The following is a 20,768-nucleotide window of genomic DNA, read 5'->3' as shown; positions in this document are numbered from 1 at the left end:
GCTATGTTGGATCTCGCCCGAACAGTTGCTAAAACTAATGACATAAGGAATGTCTTGCCAGTTCCACCAGGGGCATCTAGGAAATATAAACCACCATTTTCATCAGCGATTGCCTTCATTAAAGTATCATAAACTTCCTTTTGTTGGTAATTCAACAGGGGTACATTCCTTTGAACTACTAAATCTAATTCCTGGTGATCATATTCACGTTCCCGTTCCAATTCTTGATTAAATGCGTCATTCATTTCACGATTTGGCGCTGGCATTCCTAACCTGATTAATAAATTACCGCACATGAGGTAACACATATCTTCGATCAAGAGTAAAGCACGATTATGTATCTCCTCATTCATCTCAATATCGTGATTTCTGGAACTGACACGACTTTGATGTAAAATATCTTCTGACATACTATCCTTGTATTTGTGCCACAGGTTACATGGGTTTGATGGAAAACATGTCGAAATTATGATAGCGAATAATGTGCGTATCTGACTTGGAGATGCAGAGATAAAGGCTTCAGCGATTGTCGTATCCCAATGGGTATCGTTTTCTAATAAGTTCAATTCTTCACATGCAGCACGATATGTTGGGAATATTACACCATTAACAGTTCGTAGTGTCTCAAATGAAGTTGGCCCACGCACATTTACCAGCAACAACCGCAAATAGAAACATTCATCATTCTTTGGATGAACTGTATACATACGACCAAGAGCATCAGTAGAACGCACATCTGGATACCCAGAAACCGCATCACCTTGCTTCCGTCTTTGAAAATTCTTGGATGAAGCATTCCAAGTATAATAACGTGGCATCTCCGAGTAAAGCAAAGTTCGTGCAAACTGATCGCTTTGGCAGATTGCAAAAAAACTGGTCAATGTAGTTGCTGGAGGTGTTTCAGCACGTTGCGTAGCATTCGGAGCCGTGAAATATACTCGTTGACCATTCTCCAGATGCACCGCCAAATGTATAACATTAGGATGACGTTCGTGAATTGGAAATGTGAATATACGCCAAATCGCTTCATTACAGTTCACATAACGACCAACTTGATAGCGTGAAATTTCATCGTTGGTATTTGAGGATTGCAATCCAAAAACCGCCATATCACTGCCTTTCGTGACATATTTGCAAATATATTTTATGGACTTAACTGAATTGCAGTATTCAACGTTGCAATGTGTCTTGAACGTTTTAGAAATAAGTGGCGAATATGGAACAATCCAACTGTTGTCGACAACGAAATCCATTCTTTTCACTTTCGTTGTGACAGTTCGACCGTTGTCATCTGGTGATCGACGCCGATACAGCAGATACCCATCGTTGCCAGTGACAGTCTCCGCCGTTAATTTCCGTGGATATCGTTTAGAGCACTTTCCATCGACCATGCAAGGTGATTGAGGATTGATGGCACCACACGGTCCATGAATCATATTAGTAGTAACAACATCATGTAGGTCTGGATCGACTTCATGATCAGGAATCTCGGCACATATGATATCTTCTATTTGGTCAGGCTGCATTCTTTCCACTAACCAAATAAGAATGTGTGCGTGCGGCAGGCCTCGCTTTTGCCATTCGATTGAATACATCCAGCATCGAGTATCTCCAAAGACGCGTTGTTTAACAATAAAGTTCATCAGGGACCGAATTTTTTGCCTGAATATACGTGCTGTGATGTCGTGTCTATCATTTGATGTTTGTCCGGGAAGCAGCAATTGAGTAATTTCTATCCATTTTGGATTACAGGTAAAAGTAATAAAGAGATCTGGCCGGCCGTAATGACGAACATATGTCATTGCATCTTGTGCATATTCATGCATATGACGTGGGCTACCAATGTACGTCGCCGGCAGAATAGTTAATCGACCAATATTAGCTGCATTTCCTTCAGTACTAACTGCATCACGTAAATGGATGTACTCCTCAGAACGCAGTTTGGCTTGGTTCAACCTAATAAATGTTAAACGTTCCGTTTCTATTTTTACATACATGTCAACGCAATACTGCTGAAACAATCGAGGAATCCGCAGCAAATAGTTGTCAGCATTTTGACGAATCATCAAACGATATGCATAATAATTCATTGAGCTAACTTTCTTTGTAGTTTCTTCACCTGAAATTAAAAATTTGATAATTAACCATTTCAAAGACAAATAATACAGACATTAACCATTATTAAGATACTGATACTTTACCATTCAATGGATTTATCATTTTAATATTAAAATAATATCCATCTTCTCCTTGCCAAAACATCAGTGGGTATTGCAATGCGTCATATGATCGATGAGTTTCAGATATTTGTTGCAGTTGCCCAGTATCGCGACGTGTAGGCACAATATCGCGTTTTTCCAATTGTTCACCAACAATCAGGATGGCAACTTCGTCTACTGTTGGAGCATTAAATGTGCGTTCGTGTGTTCCAGATGGTCGTTTATCTGCTTTGATGACAACTTTATAGTCATCATTTGACATGCGCTCTAAAGCACTCTTAAACAACCTGACCAACGCATGATGTTCATGAAGCAGACACTGCAAGTCTTGAATAATTGCTCGCTTCATTCCTGCATTGATCCCTAGGCGTCGATCAAGTTGTTCTTCCATGGTGCCCATGAAATATATTTGTAAAAATTTATTCTGTGTATCTTCGAAAGGTAGTAATGATCCAATTCGATGGTGAATCTGTCCTTGTATCTACAAAATAAAAACCAGACAGTATTAACTGGGTTATAAACACTTTTTCTGTGGGAGAGTAGAGTTCAGTATTAGCAAATATAATACATACCAATAGATAAAGTAAGTTATTCTTTAACTACATTCTATGTAAGTACAAAAATAAATACCTTAAATGTCGGATTAAATCCTCCTTCTTCGATAATGTCTGCCCCAAATGACGTCATTTGGAAACAACTATTGTATTTTCGAGTATTTGCAAGAAAGTGGCGTGATTCTTGTGTTTCGCCACAAAGCAATGAATACAATGGCTCATGTGGCGGAGTCAACACTGGCAATTTCACTTTACCATTAAGGCAGCATAATCCAGGCGTTTCTCCGGAAAACTTTAATGCACCACAATACTCGCAAACAACGTCCATTTGCCCAATGCAAACGCTAGGATGCAAGCTGTAATCATTGCTGCAATCGTATCGAAACGCTGCTCGATTCAAATCAGCTAAATATCTTGTTCTGCGTCGCAAATTATCTATTTGTTGCCTTCTGTTGTTCGCTCGACGATTCTGCATTGCCAACCGAGCTGTTTCACGGGCTGCTTCACTTTGCTCTCGTGATTGAGAAGCACGAAGTCGAGCCATACTATCGCGGCGCTGTTCACGTGCAATTTCCTTGTTCTTCTTCAGTCCATTCATTTGCAGTATTTTGTATTCTTCTTGCATTACGGCTTTGTCGGGAAAGATTCGATCGTCTTGGTCGCGGCATTATTAATTAAACTTCACTTCACTTCAATTACGGCTTTGTCGGGAAAGATTCGATCGTCTTGGTCGCGGCATTATTAATTAAACTTCACTTCACTTCAATCCACTTGTTAATTATTTATTTAATAGAAATAGTTTTAATATTGATTTCTTACAAATATCAAATTGTCATCCATACGTCATTACATAGCTGTCATTTTACGTCAATTACATAGCTGTCATTTGCGTTTTGTTATTCCAATTCTGATTCTTTTTTGTTATACCACGTTTTATAGTGACTGACGTTTCATGTCAAGTCACACGGGAACGCTGTCGAACGGGATAAAAAGTATCCTATGTCCGTCTCCTGGCTCTAAGCTACCTCCCTACCAATTTTCAGCCAAATCTGTTCTGTCGTTCTTGAGTTATAAGTGGTGTAACTAACACGACTTTCTTTTATATATATAGATAGATTTAGTTTTTCGAGTGATCTACTAATAATTTATGTTACAAAAATATACATACCTTTTGGTTTCTTTCCCGTCCAGGCGACATTAATTGAATCTCCCGCTTTTGAGTGTCCAAAAATTCCTTAATGTAGAAAGAAGCGTCTTTTTTGAAAGGGGGAACGATGGTATTACACATATGCTTCACACATGCAGACGCTAATCGTTCACTGACGAATTCTATGGTTTTTCTTAAAGATTCTGGTTGACCATTAAAAAATGCTTCTTCTATTTGTTGCTAGAAAAAAATTTATAAGGTAAAGAAATCTACACAAGGAAAGAAATAAAGATTAAAAAACAATTGTTGAAAAGTTTATAAAACAAATTAATCAAATCTTTTTCTTCTTCTTCTTTCTTCTTTTATGTAGGGTTTATAGTAAGTTCCTTCTTCAATATTAGCCTAATAAATTGTTTAAATTATCGCACCATATTTTTCTTGGTCTGCCAATACTTCTTCGTCCATTTGGTGACATCTCATGCTACTCGTACTATCCTATCCTCTACCATTCTACTAATGTGTTCGTTCCACTCCTGTTTCCGTTTTGTCACCCATCCATTTACGTCTTTTATATTGCATGCTCTTCTTATGTTTTCGCTTCTCTCCCTATCCAACAGACTTTTCCCTGATACTCGTCGGAGTATTTTCATCTTTGTTGTTTCTAGTAGTCGTCTCGTTTTAGACGTGTCAGGTCTTGTCTCCACCGTGTATTTTAATGTAGGTCTAATTGATGCTTTATATATTCTTGTTTTTGTGTTTTTGTCTTAGGTGTTTGTTCTTCCCGATTGTTATTAAGAGATCCCGCCGCTTTACTTGCTTTTAAGCTTTGTTGTCGTACTTCTTCTTCAATATCTCCGTAACCAGTTATATGTATTCCCAGATATCTAACCCTTGCTTCCTGCTTTATTATTTCCCCATCAATTTCGATTTTACATCGTAGTGGGTATTTAGATGTTTTCATACATTTTTTCTGCTAATATTATCATATTGTATTTCTTGGCTGTTGTATTGAAGATATGTGTTAATCTTTGGAGCTCGTCTTCTGTATCGGCGATTAATGCGGCGTCGTCTGCATAAAATAATATTTGGATTTCTTTGTTCCCCATGCTGTGACCATGACCTTTACGTACTGCTTGTAATATTTTGTCCATTATTATATTAAAGAGAAGTGGGCTTTACGAGTTACCCTGTCTGATTCCGCTTTGTACTGGTATACACTGTGTTAGTTTTCCATTTATCTTTGCCTGTATTCGATTATGTTTTCGATGGTTTGTATAATATTGATTAGTATATTTCTTTTATACAGTAGGTGTAAGAGGTATTCGACTTGGATGCGATCGAAAGCCTTTGTCAGGTCTATAAAACATAGGTATGCTGGTTTATTGTACTCGATGGCCTTTTCTGTGATTTGTCGTAGTACAAATAAGGTGTCTACGCAGAATCTTCCGGATCTGAATCCTTGTTGTTCATCTGATAAAGTTGTTAGTTTATTAATTTTGTTGGTTAGGACTTTTGTGGTAAGCTTGTGCGGTGTTCAGTAGATTTATACCTCTATAATTGTTGGGGTGTTCTTTATCTCCTTTCTTAAATATTGGTGTCATTATGCTGTTTCTCCATGCGTCTGGTATCTTGCAGTGCAATATTAGTTTTTGTATAATTTTTGTCATCTCTAGGGTTATACTTTCTCCTCCGTGTTTTAGAAGCTCGTTGGTTATTCTGTCTGGTCCTGGTGACTTTCTATTTTTGAGTGAATTTATGGCTATCTCTACTTCCTGAAAACTGATTTCTATTTCGTGTTCTAATTCAGGTTCGTTATTGTCTTGATTATTATTTTCCTTTCCTTTAAACAGTTCCGTCAGGTATCTTTCCTATTCGTTTGCTGGTATGTTATTGTATTCCTTCAATTCTGCCATTTCTTTCCGTTGGTTTCTTATGAATCTCCATATTTGTTTTTGTGTATCGTAGAAGTCGCTTTCCATCCTTTTTGTAAACTGTTCCCAGTGTTCATTTTTGTTCGTGTTACCAACTGCTTTGTTTCATTTCGTATTCTTCTATAGATGTCTCGGGATTCTGGAGTATTTGATGTTTTGTTCTTCGTGTAGGCCTCTCGTTTCTCTTTACATTTCTCTTTTATTTCTTTTCTGAATCCGCATTTTTCTGTGCTGGCCTCCTTTGGTACATTTCTCTTGTAGAGTCCTTCCACAATGATTCTACATTGAATTTTTCCTCGGTGATATCCTGTAGAAAATGTTTTGGTGTTATTTTCATTCTTATTTTTGCTAGTAGTAGTTTGTGTTCACTCCCTGTGTCTGCTGAGTTTAAAGTTCAGATACCTAGAACCTGCTTTGGGTGGATTTTTCTATTAGTGACTATAAAATCATAGGTTTGTGCCTCTGGAGTTTTCAAATGTATATTTATACTTGAGCTTATGGTCGAAAAATGTATTATTGATTCTCAATTCGTTAAAAGCACAGATATTAGGCATGAATTCTCCATTTGCGTTGACATGGTTTTCATTAAATCTTTGTTTTACTCCTGGAACTATTTCATTTCCGATTCGTGAATTAGTCACCCATAAGAATTAAGGGTTTTTCATGAGGTATTTCATCCAGGATGGTTTGCAATTGCTCGTAGAATGCCTCTCATTCCTTCTTGGGTTTGCAGTCCTCGGGGCTATAGATAGATATGACATTTAATTTTTGGTAGTCCATTGTGATGTTCATATGTATTATTCTTTCGGAGAGATAGCGGCAGCTATTTATGTTGTCTTTAAATTTTTTATGTATAAGTATACCTAAACTTGCTCGTGCTCGTTCTTCTTTCTTCACTCGACTGTATGCTAGGAAATATTGGTTATAGTCTCTTTGGCCTTTACCTTTCTTCTTGGTTTCTTGGATTGCATAAGTAAGTAACAAGATAAGTTTTAAGCTTAATAATTAATATAGATAACACTTACTTCTAATTTCTTCTTGGAAATTTGTTCTGAAGATTCTACAGCAGTTACTGGAGTAATATGCTTAGCAGGTACGGTACGATTATTTTCGAAAGTATTGTTCAGCATTTTCTTAATCTCTTCCAAGTAAGGACAGCAAAAATACAACACATTTTCATCCACTATAGAAATAAAGTCCAAGGTGTGATTTTTCCTGACGAAATGGGAATTCTTGCTCAAGCAAAACTTGGAATACTCAGTGTCAGGAAAATGTGGTAAGTCAAACAGCCAACCCAGGCAGAACTTAATCAAGGCGTTGTTGTAATCTATGGTAGGTGATGCTTTTTCGTAGGAATGGTAAATTTGAAACAAAATTTCATACAATGAGAGGAAATAAGGAAGGCGGAGGGTAATGTAGTCCAACATTGATACGTATTTTACAAGCCAAGGTACAGTAAGAACGACGGTGTTACTTGCTATGGAAGAGAGAAGAATTTGCTTTACATCCAAAACTGGCGTTTTCTGAAACATAAAATTACCAAAAGTGAGTATTGTTACGGTTCTGTAACGATAAAATTTTTAAATAAAATATAATATTAATAAAAAAAATAAAGCACGCCGCTGTTCAAATGTTAATAAAGGAATTATATCTGTGGTCATATCAACGAGGTCTTTTCCTAAAGTGTAAGAATAGCTATCTATTGAGTATGATACGAATTGAAGCGAGATGGACATGTCTCGCCCAAATATTAGAACTAGTTTTGCAGCGTATACAAAAATATGGATGGGTTCGTCCAAGGTTACTTAATAGCGAAGAAATGAAAAACAAAAAGACATTCGAGATAAGACTGGGGAAGTGAAATGTTGTCATGTTGATGAAATGGAAAGGTTTAATACCGCAATTCCGGCAGTTAAATATTACTTTTAATAATCGTTAATATTAGTGCTAGTGTAACGAACTTAGTATGCACGTTCTGTGTAACAAGTGCCGGCTTCTTTAATGAAGGTAAATGGTAGATGGTTTTTCAACAACTTTTGGAAAAGCAAGGTAAATTTTACCCAATATAAAATGCAGCATAGAGCATAGCTGAAATCTAGGCCAACGAATAATTCGACACCTAATAAGAGTCCGAAGAACATCCATAAGTAGACTATTGTGCTTTCTTTTTCTTTAAAAAACCTAGGTTTCGGTAACGCGCTAAGGCCTTTAAGAAAATAAAAAATATACAATATGACTGAACAAATTTCTCATTAATCCGCAGTTTTTAGTAGTTCTATTCAATCATTTTTGCAATAAATGGTTTATACAGATTGGATTTGACTAAGTTCTAATATTGCATTTAAAAATAGTATTCAGTAAATAAGTTAGTATTAACATTAAAACTCAACTATAACTAACCTAACTAAAACCTTTAGGGTTTAAGGATAGGATAGAATTGTCCAATCCTATCGTATAAATAGGTTGGTACCAATCCTTTTAGGATATATAAATGTTTATTTCTTTATGTAGGTATTTAATGATTGAAATACGTTATGTCATTTTACCTAATCTACACAAGAATTTGTTATATTATTTTATATTAAACCGACTTTCATAACTTATTGGATTTTATTTCTAGACATAGTTTGTTGTTGGATTTACAGGTTGTCCTATTAGAAAATAAAAATTTATATTCAATAATACAGGGTTTCTCAGGGTACCAGTGATCCGTTAACATTATCAGTTGGTCGTAATTACTGAAACTCTGGATGGTCCACTAAATCGAAGGGTCTTCAAGCGAAGAAGTAAAAATCGCAAGGAACTGTGGGACAGTGAAGTTTTTTTTCTGGGCTTAGAATTATACTAATCACCGGGGTTGGCTTGGTATCACTGTTCTCCCACAAGTATTATAATGAGCAAATAAAATTAATAAACATCTTTTGATACAATTATTTTGCTATTTTATACACCAATATAATTATTCTTCCTCATCAAGCATTCCTTATGCCCTATAAGAGCGTCGGATGGTGTTGGCATCTATCGTCTTTGATCTATTTTTTAACACCTTCCGGTCTCCTTGCAAATCCTTCATCTATTGCAATGTTTTCCTTCTTTTAATTTCGATTTCGTGGATTTATTTCATCCACCCCTTTCTAACACTACCCCTTCTTCCCTTTTTTACCCTCTATCACTTCTTCACTAATCTATTCACATCCATTCTGGTTATGTGTCAATACCTGTTAAGTTTTCTTTCTTCTATTTTTTTGCTCTATTCATTCCTGTTTAAACTCATTTCTTTCCCTATCCAGTTTCGCCTTTTCAGCTATGTTTTAGTTGCTTCATTTCTGCTGCATTTATGTTACGTGTCTTTACGTTACGTGACACTTTCATGTCTTTTATTTAAAACCCATGTCTCGTTTACATATAGGAGTATTGGTACTGTGATTGCGTTCTTCTTCTTCATGTGCTCCATCCTTTAAGGACAACCATCATGGCCAATTTTACTCTGCAGTAGTTCTGAAGAGTTATATTGTCGTTTTTCAATTCCACTTCTTAAAATTTTTCAACCAGGACGTGCGTCGTCTTCCTGGTCATCTTTTTCCTTCCACTTTCCCTTGTATTACCAATCGCATCAACTCATATTTTCCATTTCTTGGTATTTGACCAAAGTAGCTAGTTTTTGTTTCCTTCATGCTGTTAAGGATCCCTTTTTCTTTTTTCATCATTCTTAATGTTTCTGTATTTGCTACCTGTTGTGTCCACCATAGTCCATAGTCTGTAATTGTCCAGGCTTCAATTTCATACAAAAGGGCAGAGAATACGTAGCATCTTAATACTCTAGTTCTAACTTCTATTCCCAGCTTTCCATTGCATAATACTGCTTTGATCATATTGAAAGCGCTTCTGGCTATCTCAATCAGTCGTTTTATTTCAAGGCTGAGATCTCATTATTTATTTTCTTAGTAATTGTATCTGGGTACTTTCTCTAAAGCTTTTCCTGTTACGTAGATTTTTTGTCTCCAATCTTGTTCTTACTGACAATCATAATTTTTGTTTTCTTTGTGTTCAGAGCCATTCCATACCTCTCGCAGTACTGCGTAATGTGATCAACCAAAATTTGCAGCCTTTCTCTGCTGTCCGCAAGGAGTATTGTGTCGTCTGCATATTTGAGATTATTGACTAGTGTTCCATTACTTGATATGTCAAGAAAACATAAGAAATCGCTAAGGTTCATTCTGGTCATTTTTGACGCTTTTTGTGGTGGAGGCGCGACTGCTCATCGGATCGTGACGTGTGAGGTATCGTTGGGTACGTACAACAACGTGCAAGGTAATGTCGGAAAAAGGAGAGGCCAGCAAATACGTAGACACAAAAAACAAAGATGGCGGCGTATTGACAAAAGGACACTAGGCTTGTAACGTCTAAACGGCGTAACGTACAACAACGTTCAAGGTACGATGAAAGAGGAGGGGATATCCAATACGTTAACACAAAAAACAGACGGAAAGACATTGCCAAAACGGCACTATATTGTATCCTCGTTGGTATTGGTCCGATTTTAACGTATGAGTCATCAAATGAAACAGGTTGGGATATCGAATATGACAACAATAAAATCAAACATGGCAACATTGCCAAAACGGCACTATATTGTATCTTCGTTGTTATTGGTTCAATTACTACGTATGAAGCGGTAAATGAAACAGGATGGGCTAATAAATATGTTATCACAAAAAAAAAACAAACGCAAAGACATCGCCAAAACGACAACCACGCTATATTAATATATTTAAAATGTAGTTGCAATGCTTAAACATTAGCTAACAGATATCTAACGCGATATAACATATAGCAGACGTATACCTGACGCTATCTAACGCATATGAGACGTATAGCAGACGCGTTCTAACTCATATAAGACGTATAGCAGACGCATATCAGACGTAGATCAGACGTATAGCAAACGTATATCTGACGCAATCTAACGCATAGCAGAAGCAATCTAACTCATATCGCATATCATAACGCATATAAGAAATGAAATTATGTGCGTTAAACACAGAATAACGAAAGACATCACAACTACGCTGGTATGGACACGTACCAAAGAATGAGCGACAACAGAATAACAAAAAGTATTATATTGGACACCACAGGAAAAACGAGGGAAATGCAGGTCATCAACTACTACACATAAATATATAAATCTCATCTGAGCAGTCATTACAAATATCCTCCGAAGGGTAACTACTATACACAACTCACAAATATGATTATTGATATATGATATCCTTTTGTTGCATACTATATTTTGTCTACAACAATTACCATTTTACAATTTACAATTACAATTCAGATATAATCCAATTATCACGAGGCCTAACCAAAGTATGTATACCATTCTTCTAGTATGACCAAACAACTAACGATTATTACTCGACATATATGTGAGTTGGATGATCACAAACCGATAAGGACCTAAACGTTCTCTACAAGCCACATCTGAACGACCACTACTATATACAAATCTCCACTAAACGTATTCGCCAAGAGTTTACGCTAAATGCTCATTACTACACACAGATCTCCAACGAACGTACGATTAGTCAAGAGTCTCATCTAAACATCGGCTACTGTACATAAATCTCCAACATGACTATTTTTCGATTTGCTGCATACTATATTTTATCTACAATAATTACCATTTTACAGTGATAATTAGATATAATCCAATTATGACGAAGACTAACCAACGAATGTTTACCATCCATAAATTATGTTCAAACCAACTAACGTGACAAAAGACCATTACATTATATCTTCGTTGTTATTTATCCGATTTTGACGTACGAGACGTTAAATGAAAGGCGAAACGAAAGCGTAAATATTTACATACTATAGTTTATCTACGACGAGCAAGTAATTGATTGTTTTAAAGTGGATAATGAACATTTGTCTCTGTAAGAATATATGTTGGTCATAGACGGTTCTTCGATAGCCATCAGGCAACAATTTCCCCTGATCATGTTTATAAAACATACGGAATACACTGTATATACCTAACCCTAGTTGACAGCGCACTTTGCAGGTTCCGTCTCACGATCAACTAATAGGTTTAAGTACAACTCCCTTAGTGAAGGTACACAGGCGTGAATCCGTGAGCAAAACAGTCGACCATCCTTTTTATACTCCGTAAAGGACCATCAAATATTCAACGTTAAGATATGTAAGATATATTAACAAAGAAAAAAAGCCATAATACAAATAATATAGCAGGAAAAACATTTAAGCATAAAATGGAAATAAAAACAATAAAAATCTTTATAAATAATTTATATATGCCAACAAAAAATTACTCCAAGTATACTGACAGTCGTTTAATAGATATAAAAGATCATAGAAAATATAGCTCGATACATACCAGATCAATGGTGTAAGTGAAAATATGAAATATCAAGAAGCAAACAATTAAAATATAGTGTGTGTAAGCATAAGATAATATTAAAAACCGCAATAAGCATCCGAATAACGACTAATAGGCATTTAGCAACTGGACACAATCAATACAATAGAAAACCTATATCCAAACAGAATAAATTGTTGTTGATATTTAGGCATATATACGTACAAAATTAATAAACTAAGAAAAGTTTTAACAATCAGTACTGTAGACATTATATTAAGATTAAGTCTTTTCAAAAAAAAAAACAAAGTCAGTAAACTAAAATTAATAACAGGAACGGTACAACGAATAAACATAAATTATTAATATTTAGTTCAGAGATTAAAAGAATAATATCGCTTACCTTAAATATGATCACTTTTGAACATGAACACAAAACAATTGCTTTTATATATCACCCACACATACATCCGTTAGCTTCCAATATTAAAATTAAACTTACCAATTCTGTAGAAAATAAAACAAGCTTTTTGAAACAGGACGTGAAATGGAACCTTAGAATACTTGTTTGAAATAAGCTCATAAGGTGAAAAGATGAAGTTTAATATATATGTTATTACCTAGCAAATAATACAAATAGTAGACGATAAACAATAATAAAATACGTACAAAATAAAAGTCTCACAGTTCATCATAAAATCATAAACATCGTAAATATATCTAGGAAAGTAAAGAAAATGAAATAAATTGTATACAAAAATGTTACGCAATCAATAACAAAAACCCATAAAAACCATGAAGAAGCTTAAATTACAAACGGCATACAGACATATCAAAAATACCTGAGAAATAAGTATTCCTAAAAATACAAATCATACGTAAAAATGACTCAAAATTGCGATAAAAAACATAAAAGTCTATAAAAAATAACATGCATAAAGCAAAAAACTAACACAATATAATATACAAATAAACTATTAACGATCAAATATATAAAACATATTTAAGAAATCAGGAAAAGTGGAATTAAATACAGATTTAATTTTACAAACCAAGAACAATTAGTAACGAAATAACACTTAGTTAATAAAAACATAAGAAAACGCATATGAGGTCATAAAAGCAGCTCAAATTTAACGATAACAAATTGTTTTGTAAAAACAAAACATCAGACCCCAAACAGAAACAGTATATTTTTCAAGCAACAAGTTAACAAATAAATGACACAAAAATAAAAAAAATTAACTAAAAACATATAAAACAGACACCAGATATAAAAAGCACATTAGATACGAAATAAGCATTTTAACAGCAAAACTGCTGACACACAACATATTTATAACAAAATTAAATAAAAATCTAAAATACCGAAAAGGCAAAGATCATTCGTATATGTATAAAAATAATTCAGTATGTATGTACAATAGCCAAAGTTCACGTGTCGGAAAAGCCAAACAACATAATGCGATAAAAGTAATTTAAAACCCGTTTATTCAAAGTAATAGGTCAAAATATATTCATAATTAATTATTAGAACACGTAAGCCACAACTCGAAAAAAAGTGCTGAATTTAACGCATATACCACAGATCACCTACCTCTAGATGCTTCATGACAATACTTTAGTTGGATATGAAATTCAGCGCTCCAAGAGATTTATATCGGATCTAATTCAAGCGGGAAATTACGCGGGAATTTCAAAATTTAATTTTGGTGGGAAAATTTAAATAAAGCTTAATTTAAATATAATTTGGTATATTTGAAAAAAAATGCATTTGAAATTTTTAAATTCAAATATACACAATACCATTTAGGAAAAAATAAGACAAAATGTAATTTATTTATTTACAACTTTGTATATAAATTTAGAATAGAATATAAATATGCTTTATTACCACTGAAAATTGTACAATTTTATGGACAAAGCGTAACTTACAAAAAGTCAGAAAAATAACAATTTAAAATTTACTGAAATTACATAAATCGTCAATATCACAAAATAAAAGATAATAAAATACACAATGTATTGTAAAATTTAAATAAATTGCAAATTGCATAATAAACCTTTACGAACTAATACCTTTAAGTTTCTGCATGTGATACTCAAATATATATTTATACAAATACTTTAGTTACTTGTACATAAAGCTATTCGTTAAGAAACTCTTCTACTGAATAATATGGTCTTTCAGATAGATAGGTGTTTGTTCTTTTACGGAACTTAAGGAAAGAAGTTGCAGATTTAAGTTGCAAAGGGAGATAGTTGTGTAATCTTTTTACTGAATATAATAAAGATTTCTTTACTAAATGGTACATGAATACAGTTTTGTTAATGTATTAGATAGTTACTGTGGACGGGATCAGTAAATACGCATTAAAGGTTGAATTTCTGGTGGAGTAGTCATGATTAGATCTTGCTGAAAAAACATGTAGGTGTTTACGAATTAAGCAACTTACTTACTTAATCAGTAGACCCATTTGTACCTTTCGGTGTTGGGCCGTTTAAAATACAATTCATTACATTACAATATTTGACAGTCTTCTGAGGTGTCCTAGCTCTTAACGAACTTTCTCCATTCCTTCCTATTGGATGCCATCTGTGTTGCTTCCTGCCAAGTCTTACCCTTACTCTGCAGTATCTGCGAGATGTCACTGTTCCATTCTTTAATGGGTCTTCCTCTTCTGTTCTTCCCTATTGGTTTGGCATCCCACACTCTTTTAACTTGTCTATTATTGTCCATCCGGGTTAGATGTCCGAACCATGCCAATTTTTTCTCTTTGATTGACTCGAGTATCGGTTTGATTTTGAGTCTTTCTCTTATTTCTTCATTTCTGATTCTATCAGTTCTTTTTACTCCTATCGTTCTTCTGAGGTATTTCATCTCTGCTGCCTGAATTCTGCTCTGATGTCTTTTGTTTAATATCCAATTTTCTGCTCCATATGTCACTGTAGGTCTATATATTGTTTTGTATATTGTCATCTTGGTCTTTGTTGATATTTCTTTGTTATTAAGGAATCCTCTATTTAGTGCTTGGAATAGTTTTCCTGTGTTTTCCATTCTGTTGTTAAGATCATCCTCGATGTCTCCTTTGTTGTTGATTACTGTTCCTAAGTATTTGTATGAATTTGTCTGTGTTATTTTTTGTTGGTCTATCATTACTTCTATTTGATCTTCCGTCCCTTGTTTCCTTGATATTTTCATTATTTGAGTCTTCTCTTTATTTACGTTTAAGTTGTATTTGCTTGCTTCTAGGTTCCATTTCTCTAAGTTGTATTTCAGTTTTTCTGCAGTTTCCGCAATTAATACTATGTCGTCTGCAAATATACACATCTCAGCATTTATTATTTGCATTCTGTTCCAACCGATACAGTATTTCTTGAATGTTTTATTACATTCTTTCACTATCTCATCTATTACATTTATGAATAGTACTGGGCTGAGACTTCCCCCTTGTCTAACTCCTTGGGTTGTTTCAAATGGTTCTGACTGTATATTTAACATTCTTACTGTATTTGTTGTTTTCATGTATATACTCTTTGTTGCTTCTATCAGTTCTTCACTTACTTGTTTCTTCTTTAGGCTTTCCCATATATCTTTTCTTTTGACTGAGTCGAATGCTTTTTCCATGTCTATAAAGCTCAGATGTATTTCTTTATTTTTCTTTAAGGCTTTTTCTATTACCTGTTGCATGGTGAATATATGGTCTTGTGTGTTGTGTCCTTTCCTGAATCCACTTTGTACATCCTCTAATTTATGTTCTATTTCTTTTCTAATTTTCCTTTCTATTATGGTTTCGTATACTTTTGCTGCTACACATAGTAGTGATATACCTCTATAGTTCCTACAGTCTCTTGTGCTTCCTTTCTTGTATATAGGTATAATTACTGCATTTGTCCATTCTCTGGGTATTACTTTTCTCTTCCATATTAGGTTATATATGTATAACAATTTTTCTTTTGCTTTTACTCCTATATATTTCATCATTTCTGGTGCTACTTCATCGCTTCCTGGTGCTTTTCCAATCTTTATCTTTCTTATTGCTTCTTCCAGTTCTTCTTTTTCTATAGTTTCTGGATTTTCCGTGTTTCTCATGGATACTCTCCTGTTGTGGCTTTTCTTCTCCATTGTATTCGCTTGATTTCCATTCAGTATCAGCTGAAAATGTTCCCTCCATCTTTCCATTATTGTCTTATCGTCGTTTATTATTGTTCCTTCCTTGTTCATTATTTGTTTCAGTTTCGTTTCTTTGTTGCTTCTTAGGTTTTTCAGTGTTCTGTAAAATAATTTTACGTTTTCTGTGCTGTTTTCTTCCATTTTTTCCCCGAATTTTTCCCAACTTTTCTTTTTCTCTTTCTTAACTATCTCTTTAACTTTTGTTCTTTGTCTCTTATAATTTTCATATTTTTGTTGTGTTTTGTCTTGGATGTATTCTTTCCATAATTTCTTCTTTTCTTTTATTTCTCTTTTCACTTCATCGTTCCACCAAGATGTTCGTTTCCCTCTGTTGTTATTTCTTGTGGTTCCACATATTGATTTAGCTGTTTTTATCATCGCATTTTTAAATTTTCCCCATTCTTCTTCTATTGTTTCTGTTATTTCATGTTCATTCTCCATCTCTTTCTCTAGTCCTTCTGAGTATCTTATTCTCGTTGTTTCTTCCCTTAGTTTATAAATTTTTATTATTTCTTTGTGTTTTCTGTTTATGTTCTCATTTCTTTTTATTTCTTTTCTTTTGCTTTTGAATATGGTTTCTAGTAGATAGTGGTCACTACCAATTTCATAACTCCTTTTTACCCTTACGTCTCTTATCCAGTTCTTCTCTGTTTTTTGCACTATAGTATAGTCTATAATTGATTGTTCGTCTCTTGATTTGACTTCTCTTGTGATCTTGTGTATCCTTTTATGTTGGAAGTGTGTGTTCATAATCACCAGGTTATTGTCTAGACAGAATTCGAGTAGTAATTTTCCATTTTTGTTTAGTTTGTCCTCCCCATAAGGTCCGATGACATTGTTTCATTTTTCTGTTTCTTTCCCCACTCTACTGTTCATGTCTCCTGTGATCACAATTTTCTCTGTACAATCATTTATCACTTCTTGTAATTTGTCCCAGAATTCATTCTTTTCGTTTTTTGTTGCGTCTTCATCTGGTCCATAACATATGATTAGGTTTGTATTGGTTTCCTCTGTATCCATATCTATGTCTACTCTTAATATACGTTCGTTGTAATATATCCAATTTTTTATTTTGTTGATACTCTCCTTCTTTATCATGCACGCTACTCCTGCCTGAGCTCTCTTCGTTTCTTCCACTCCACTGTATATTAGTAACATTCCGTTTTCTAATATTATTGATCCTTTTCCTTTTTTCTTTGTCTCTGTTATAGCTACTATTTCAATGTTCTTATCTCTAATTTCTTCCTCCAGTTCTATTTCCTTCCCATTTATACCTCTGACATTCCATGATGCCATTTTCCAACTTGTTTTGTTCTTTTCTGTGTTTAAGTTGTACTTCAATTTGTTTTTACTCCCGTTTGTGTTATTATCTTTAGATCTGCTCATGTCCCTGTTCTGTGCCTGTTTTGTTTCTCGGTCCGTTATTGTGTTTTCTTCAGCTAGTTTTTTGAACTAGTTGGTTCTGTATTGTATGTTATTTTTTCTATCTGGCTTGTTTTTTGATTCCATTTCCACTTAATGCCTTCAATAACTATGAAACCATATCCAATTTTTGTCCTTTTCCCATTAGTCTTTTCATCTGCTGCTATCTTCCTAAGATTTCTTTGTATCTCTATCTCTTTTAGTGTTAGATCACATTCTATATATACTCTATGTTGCTTATAGTTTATTAGTTTACCCTTGGCTTTCAGTATTTTCATTTTATCTTCGAATTTTTTACATTCGATAACACACATTGTTTCATTTATCTTTTGTACCCTATTTATTATTGTACCCTATACAAATAAACTATTAACGATCAAATATATAAAACATATTTAAGAAATCAGGAAAAGTGGAATTAAATACAGATTTAATTTTACAAACCGAGAACAATTAGTAACGAAATAACACTTAGTTAATAAAAACATAAGAAAACGCATATGAGGTCATAAAAGCAGCTCAAATTTAACGATAACAAATTGTTTTGTAAAAACAAAACATCAGACCCCAAACAGAAACAGTATATTTTTCAAGCAACAAGTTAACAAATAAATGACACAAAAATAAAAAAAATTAACTAAAAACATATAAAACAGACACCAGATATAAAAAGCACATTAGATACGAAATAAGCATTTTAACAGCAAAACTGCTGACACACAACGTATTTATAACAAAATTAAATAAAAATCTAAAATACCGAAAAGGCAAAGATCATTCGTATATGTATAAAAATAATTCAGTATGTATGTACAATAGCCAAAGTTCACGTGTCGGAAAAGCCAAACAACATAATGCGATAAAAGTAATTTAAAACCCGTTTATTCAAAGTAATAGGTCAAAATATATTCATAATTAATTATTAGAACACGTAAGCCACAACTCGAAAAAAAGTGCTGAATTTAACGCATATACCACAGATCACCTACCTCTAGATGCTTCATGACAATACTTTAGTTGGATATGAAATTCAGCGCTCCAAGAGATTTATATCGGATCTAATTCAAGCGGGAAATTACGCGGGAATTTCAAAATTTAATTTTGGTGGGAAAATTTAAATAAAGCTTAATTTAAATATAATTTGGTATATTTGAAAAAAAATGCATTTGAAATTTTTAAATTCAAATATACACAATACCATTTAGGAAAAAATAAGACAAAATGTAATTTATTTATTTACAACTTTGTATATAAATTTAGAATAGAATATAAATATGCTTTATTACCACTGAAAATTGTACAATTTTATGGACAAAGCGTAACTTACAAAAAGTCAGAAAAATAACAATTTAAAATTTACTGAAATTACATAAATCGTCAATATCACAAAATAAAAGATAATAAAATACACAATGTATTGTAAAATTTAAATAAATTGCAAATTGCATAATAAACCTTTACGAACTAATACCTTTAAGTTTCTGCATGTGATACTCAAATATATATTTATACAAATACTTTAGTTACTTGTACATAAAGCTATTCGTTAAGAAACTCTTCTACTGAATAATATGGTCTTTCAGATAGATAGGTGTTTGTTCTTTTACGGAACTTAAGGAAAGAAGTTGCAGATTTAAGTTGCAAAGGGAGATAGTTGTGTAATCTTTTTACTGAATATAATAAAGATTTCTTTACTAAATGGTACATGAATACAGTTTTGTTAATGTATTAGATAGTTACTGTGGACGGGATCAGTAAATACGCATTAAAGGTTGAATTTCTGGTGGAGTAGTCATGATTAGATCTTGCTGAAAAAACATGTAGGTGTTTACGAATTAAGCAAACAGTTTCTAAAATATATAAAGAAGGAAGACAAAATCCCATGATTTTTGAAGTATCTTCTGCAATATGTTATTCTACCGAAACCAAAAAGATACCGTATTGCTCTTTTTTTGTTTGTAATTTAAAAATAACTGTCAGATTGGGCAGCTGTTCTAGAACCCCAAAAAAGAAGACCATATCGAAGATGAGACTCGAACAATGAAAAATATGTTATTTTGGAAGATGCTAAATTGATTTTCTTCAAAACAGATCTTATTGCATAGCAGGCCGAGGTTAGTTTCTTACTTAACAAATCGATATAAAGGGACCATTTAAGGTTGCAGACTATAAAAATACCAAGAAATTTTACAGAATCAATGATACTGATCTGGCTATTATTAAGAAGCAAGGATTGAAGAGCTTTATAGGATAATGCTACTGTCTTATCTACGTTAAAAGAGAATAAGTTAGAGTCTGACTAGGTTTTTGTTTTAAATAGATCAGAAGTTATAGTTGCATGAAGAGTTGCAATATTAGAGTTTCTCCAGGTAATACTGGTATCATCAGCAAAAATAAAAATGTTTCCATCGGTTTTATGTTGGTGATGTGATTTATAAAGATAAGGAAAAGTAGAGGACCCAATACTGAACATTGTGGTACTCCACATACAATGCTTTTGTGACTAGAGGCTGTATCATTTGCTATAACTAGTTATTTCCTATTCCCTAAGTAAGATTGGAACCAATTCAAAGAAATACTTCGAATTCCATAGAAATTTTGTTTTTTTTTATGAAAATATCGTGATTTACACAATCAAAAGCTTTGGCATAGTCACAGAAAACAGTGGCAGTGTAAAGATTATTGTGTAGTGCTTGATAGACCTCATTTGCTATATACATAGCATCATAGCATCACTGGTACATTTATTACATAAAAACCCGATCTGACTTTGTGATTTTTTACAAATCATTAAAAATAAATATGACTTAAACTAAAAGAGCACATAATGCACACTATACAAGCATGAATACAAATTAATGACTGGTATTAATATGACCAATTATGGGGATAAATAGGATACTATGGAACAGATATATTTTTTATGTGTGCAACTA

The 20,768-nt window shown here is 33.5% G+C and overlaps 1 protein-coding gene across 1 annotated transcript in view; it reads right to left on the bottom strand.

Annotated features, from left to right (window-relative positions):
- dlt (codanin-1 like protein dlt) overlaps positions 1-20,768 on the bottom strand; it is a 217,403-nt gene that overhangs the window by 56,405 nt on the left and 140,230 nt on the right. Inside the window, exons 6-7 of the mRNA XM_072526059.1 lie at positions 6,877-7,374; positions 3,942-4,160 (exon numbers count right to left, since the gene is read on the bottom strand). Coding sequence (XP_072382160.1) covers positions 3,942-4,160; positions 6,877-7,374 — 717 coding nt within the window. The remainder of the gene's footprint in view (positions 1-3,941; positions 4,161-6,876; positions 7,375-20,768) is intronic.

Source organism: Diabrotica undecimpunctata, chromosome 3, assembly GCF_040954645.1.
Source record: "Diabrotica undecimpunctata isolate CICGRU chromosome 3, icDiaUnde3, whole genome shotgun sequence".
NCBI classification, from domain to species: Eukaryota; Metazoa; Arthropoda; class Insecta; order Coleoptera; family Chrysomelidae; genus Diabrotica; species Diabrotica undecimpunctata.
This window is presented reverse-complemented; position numbering and strand designations above follow the sequence as displayed.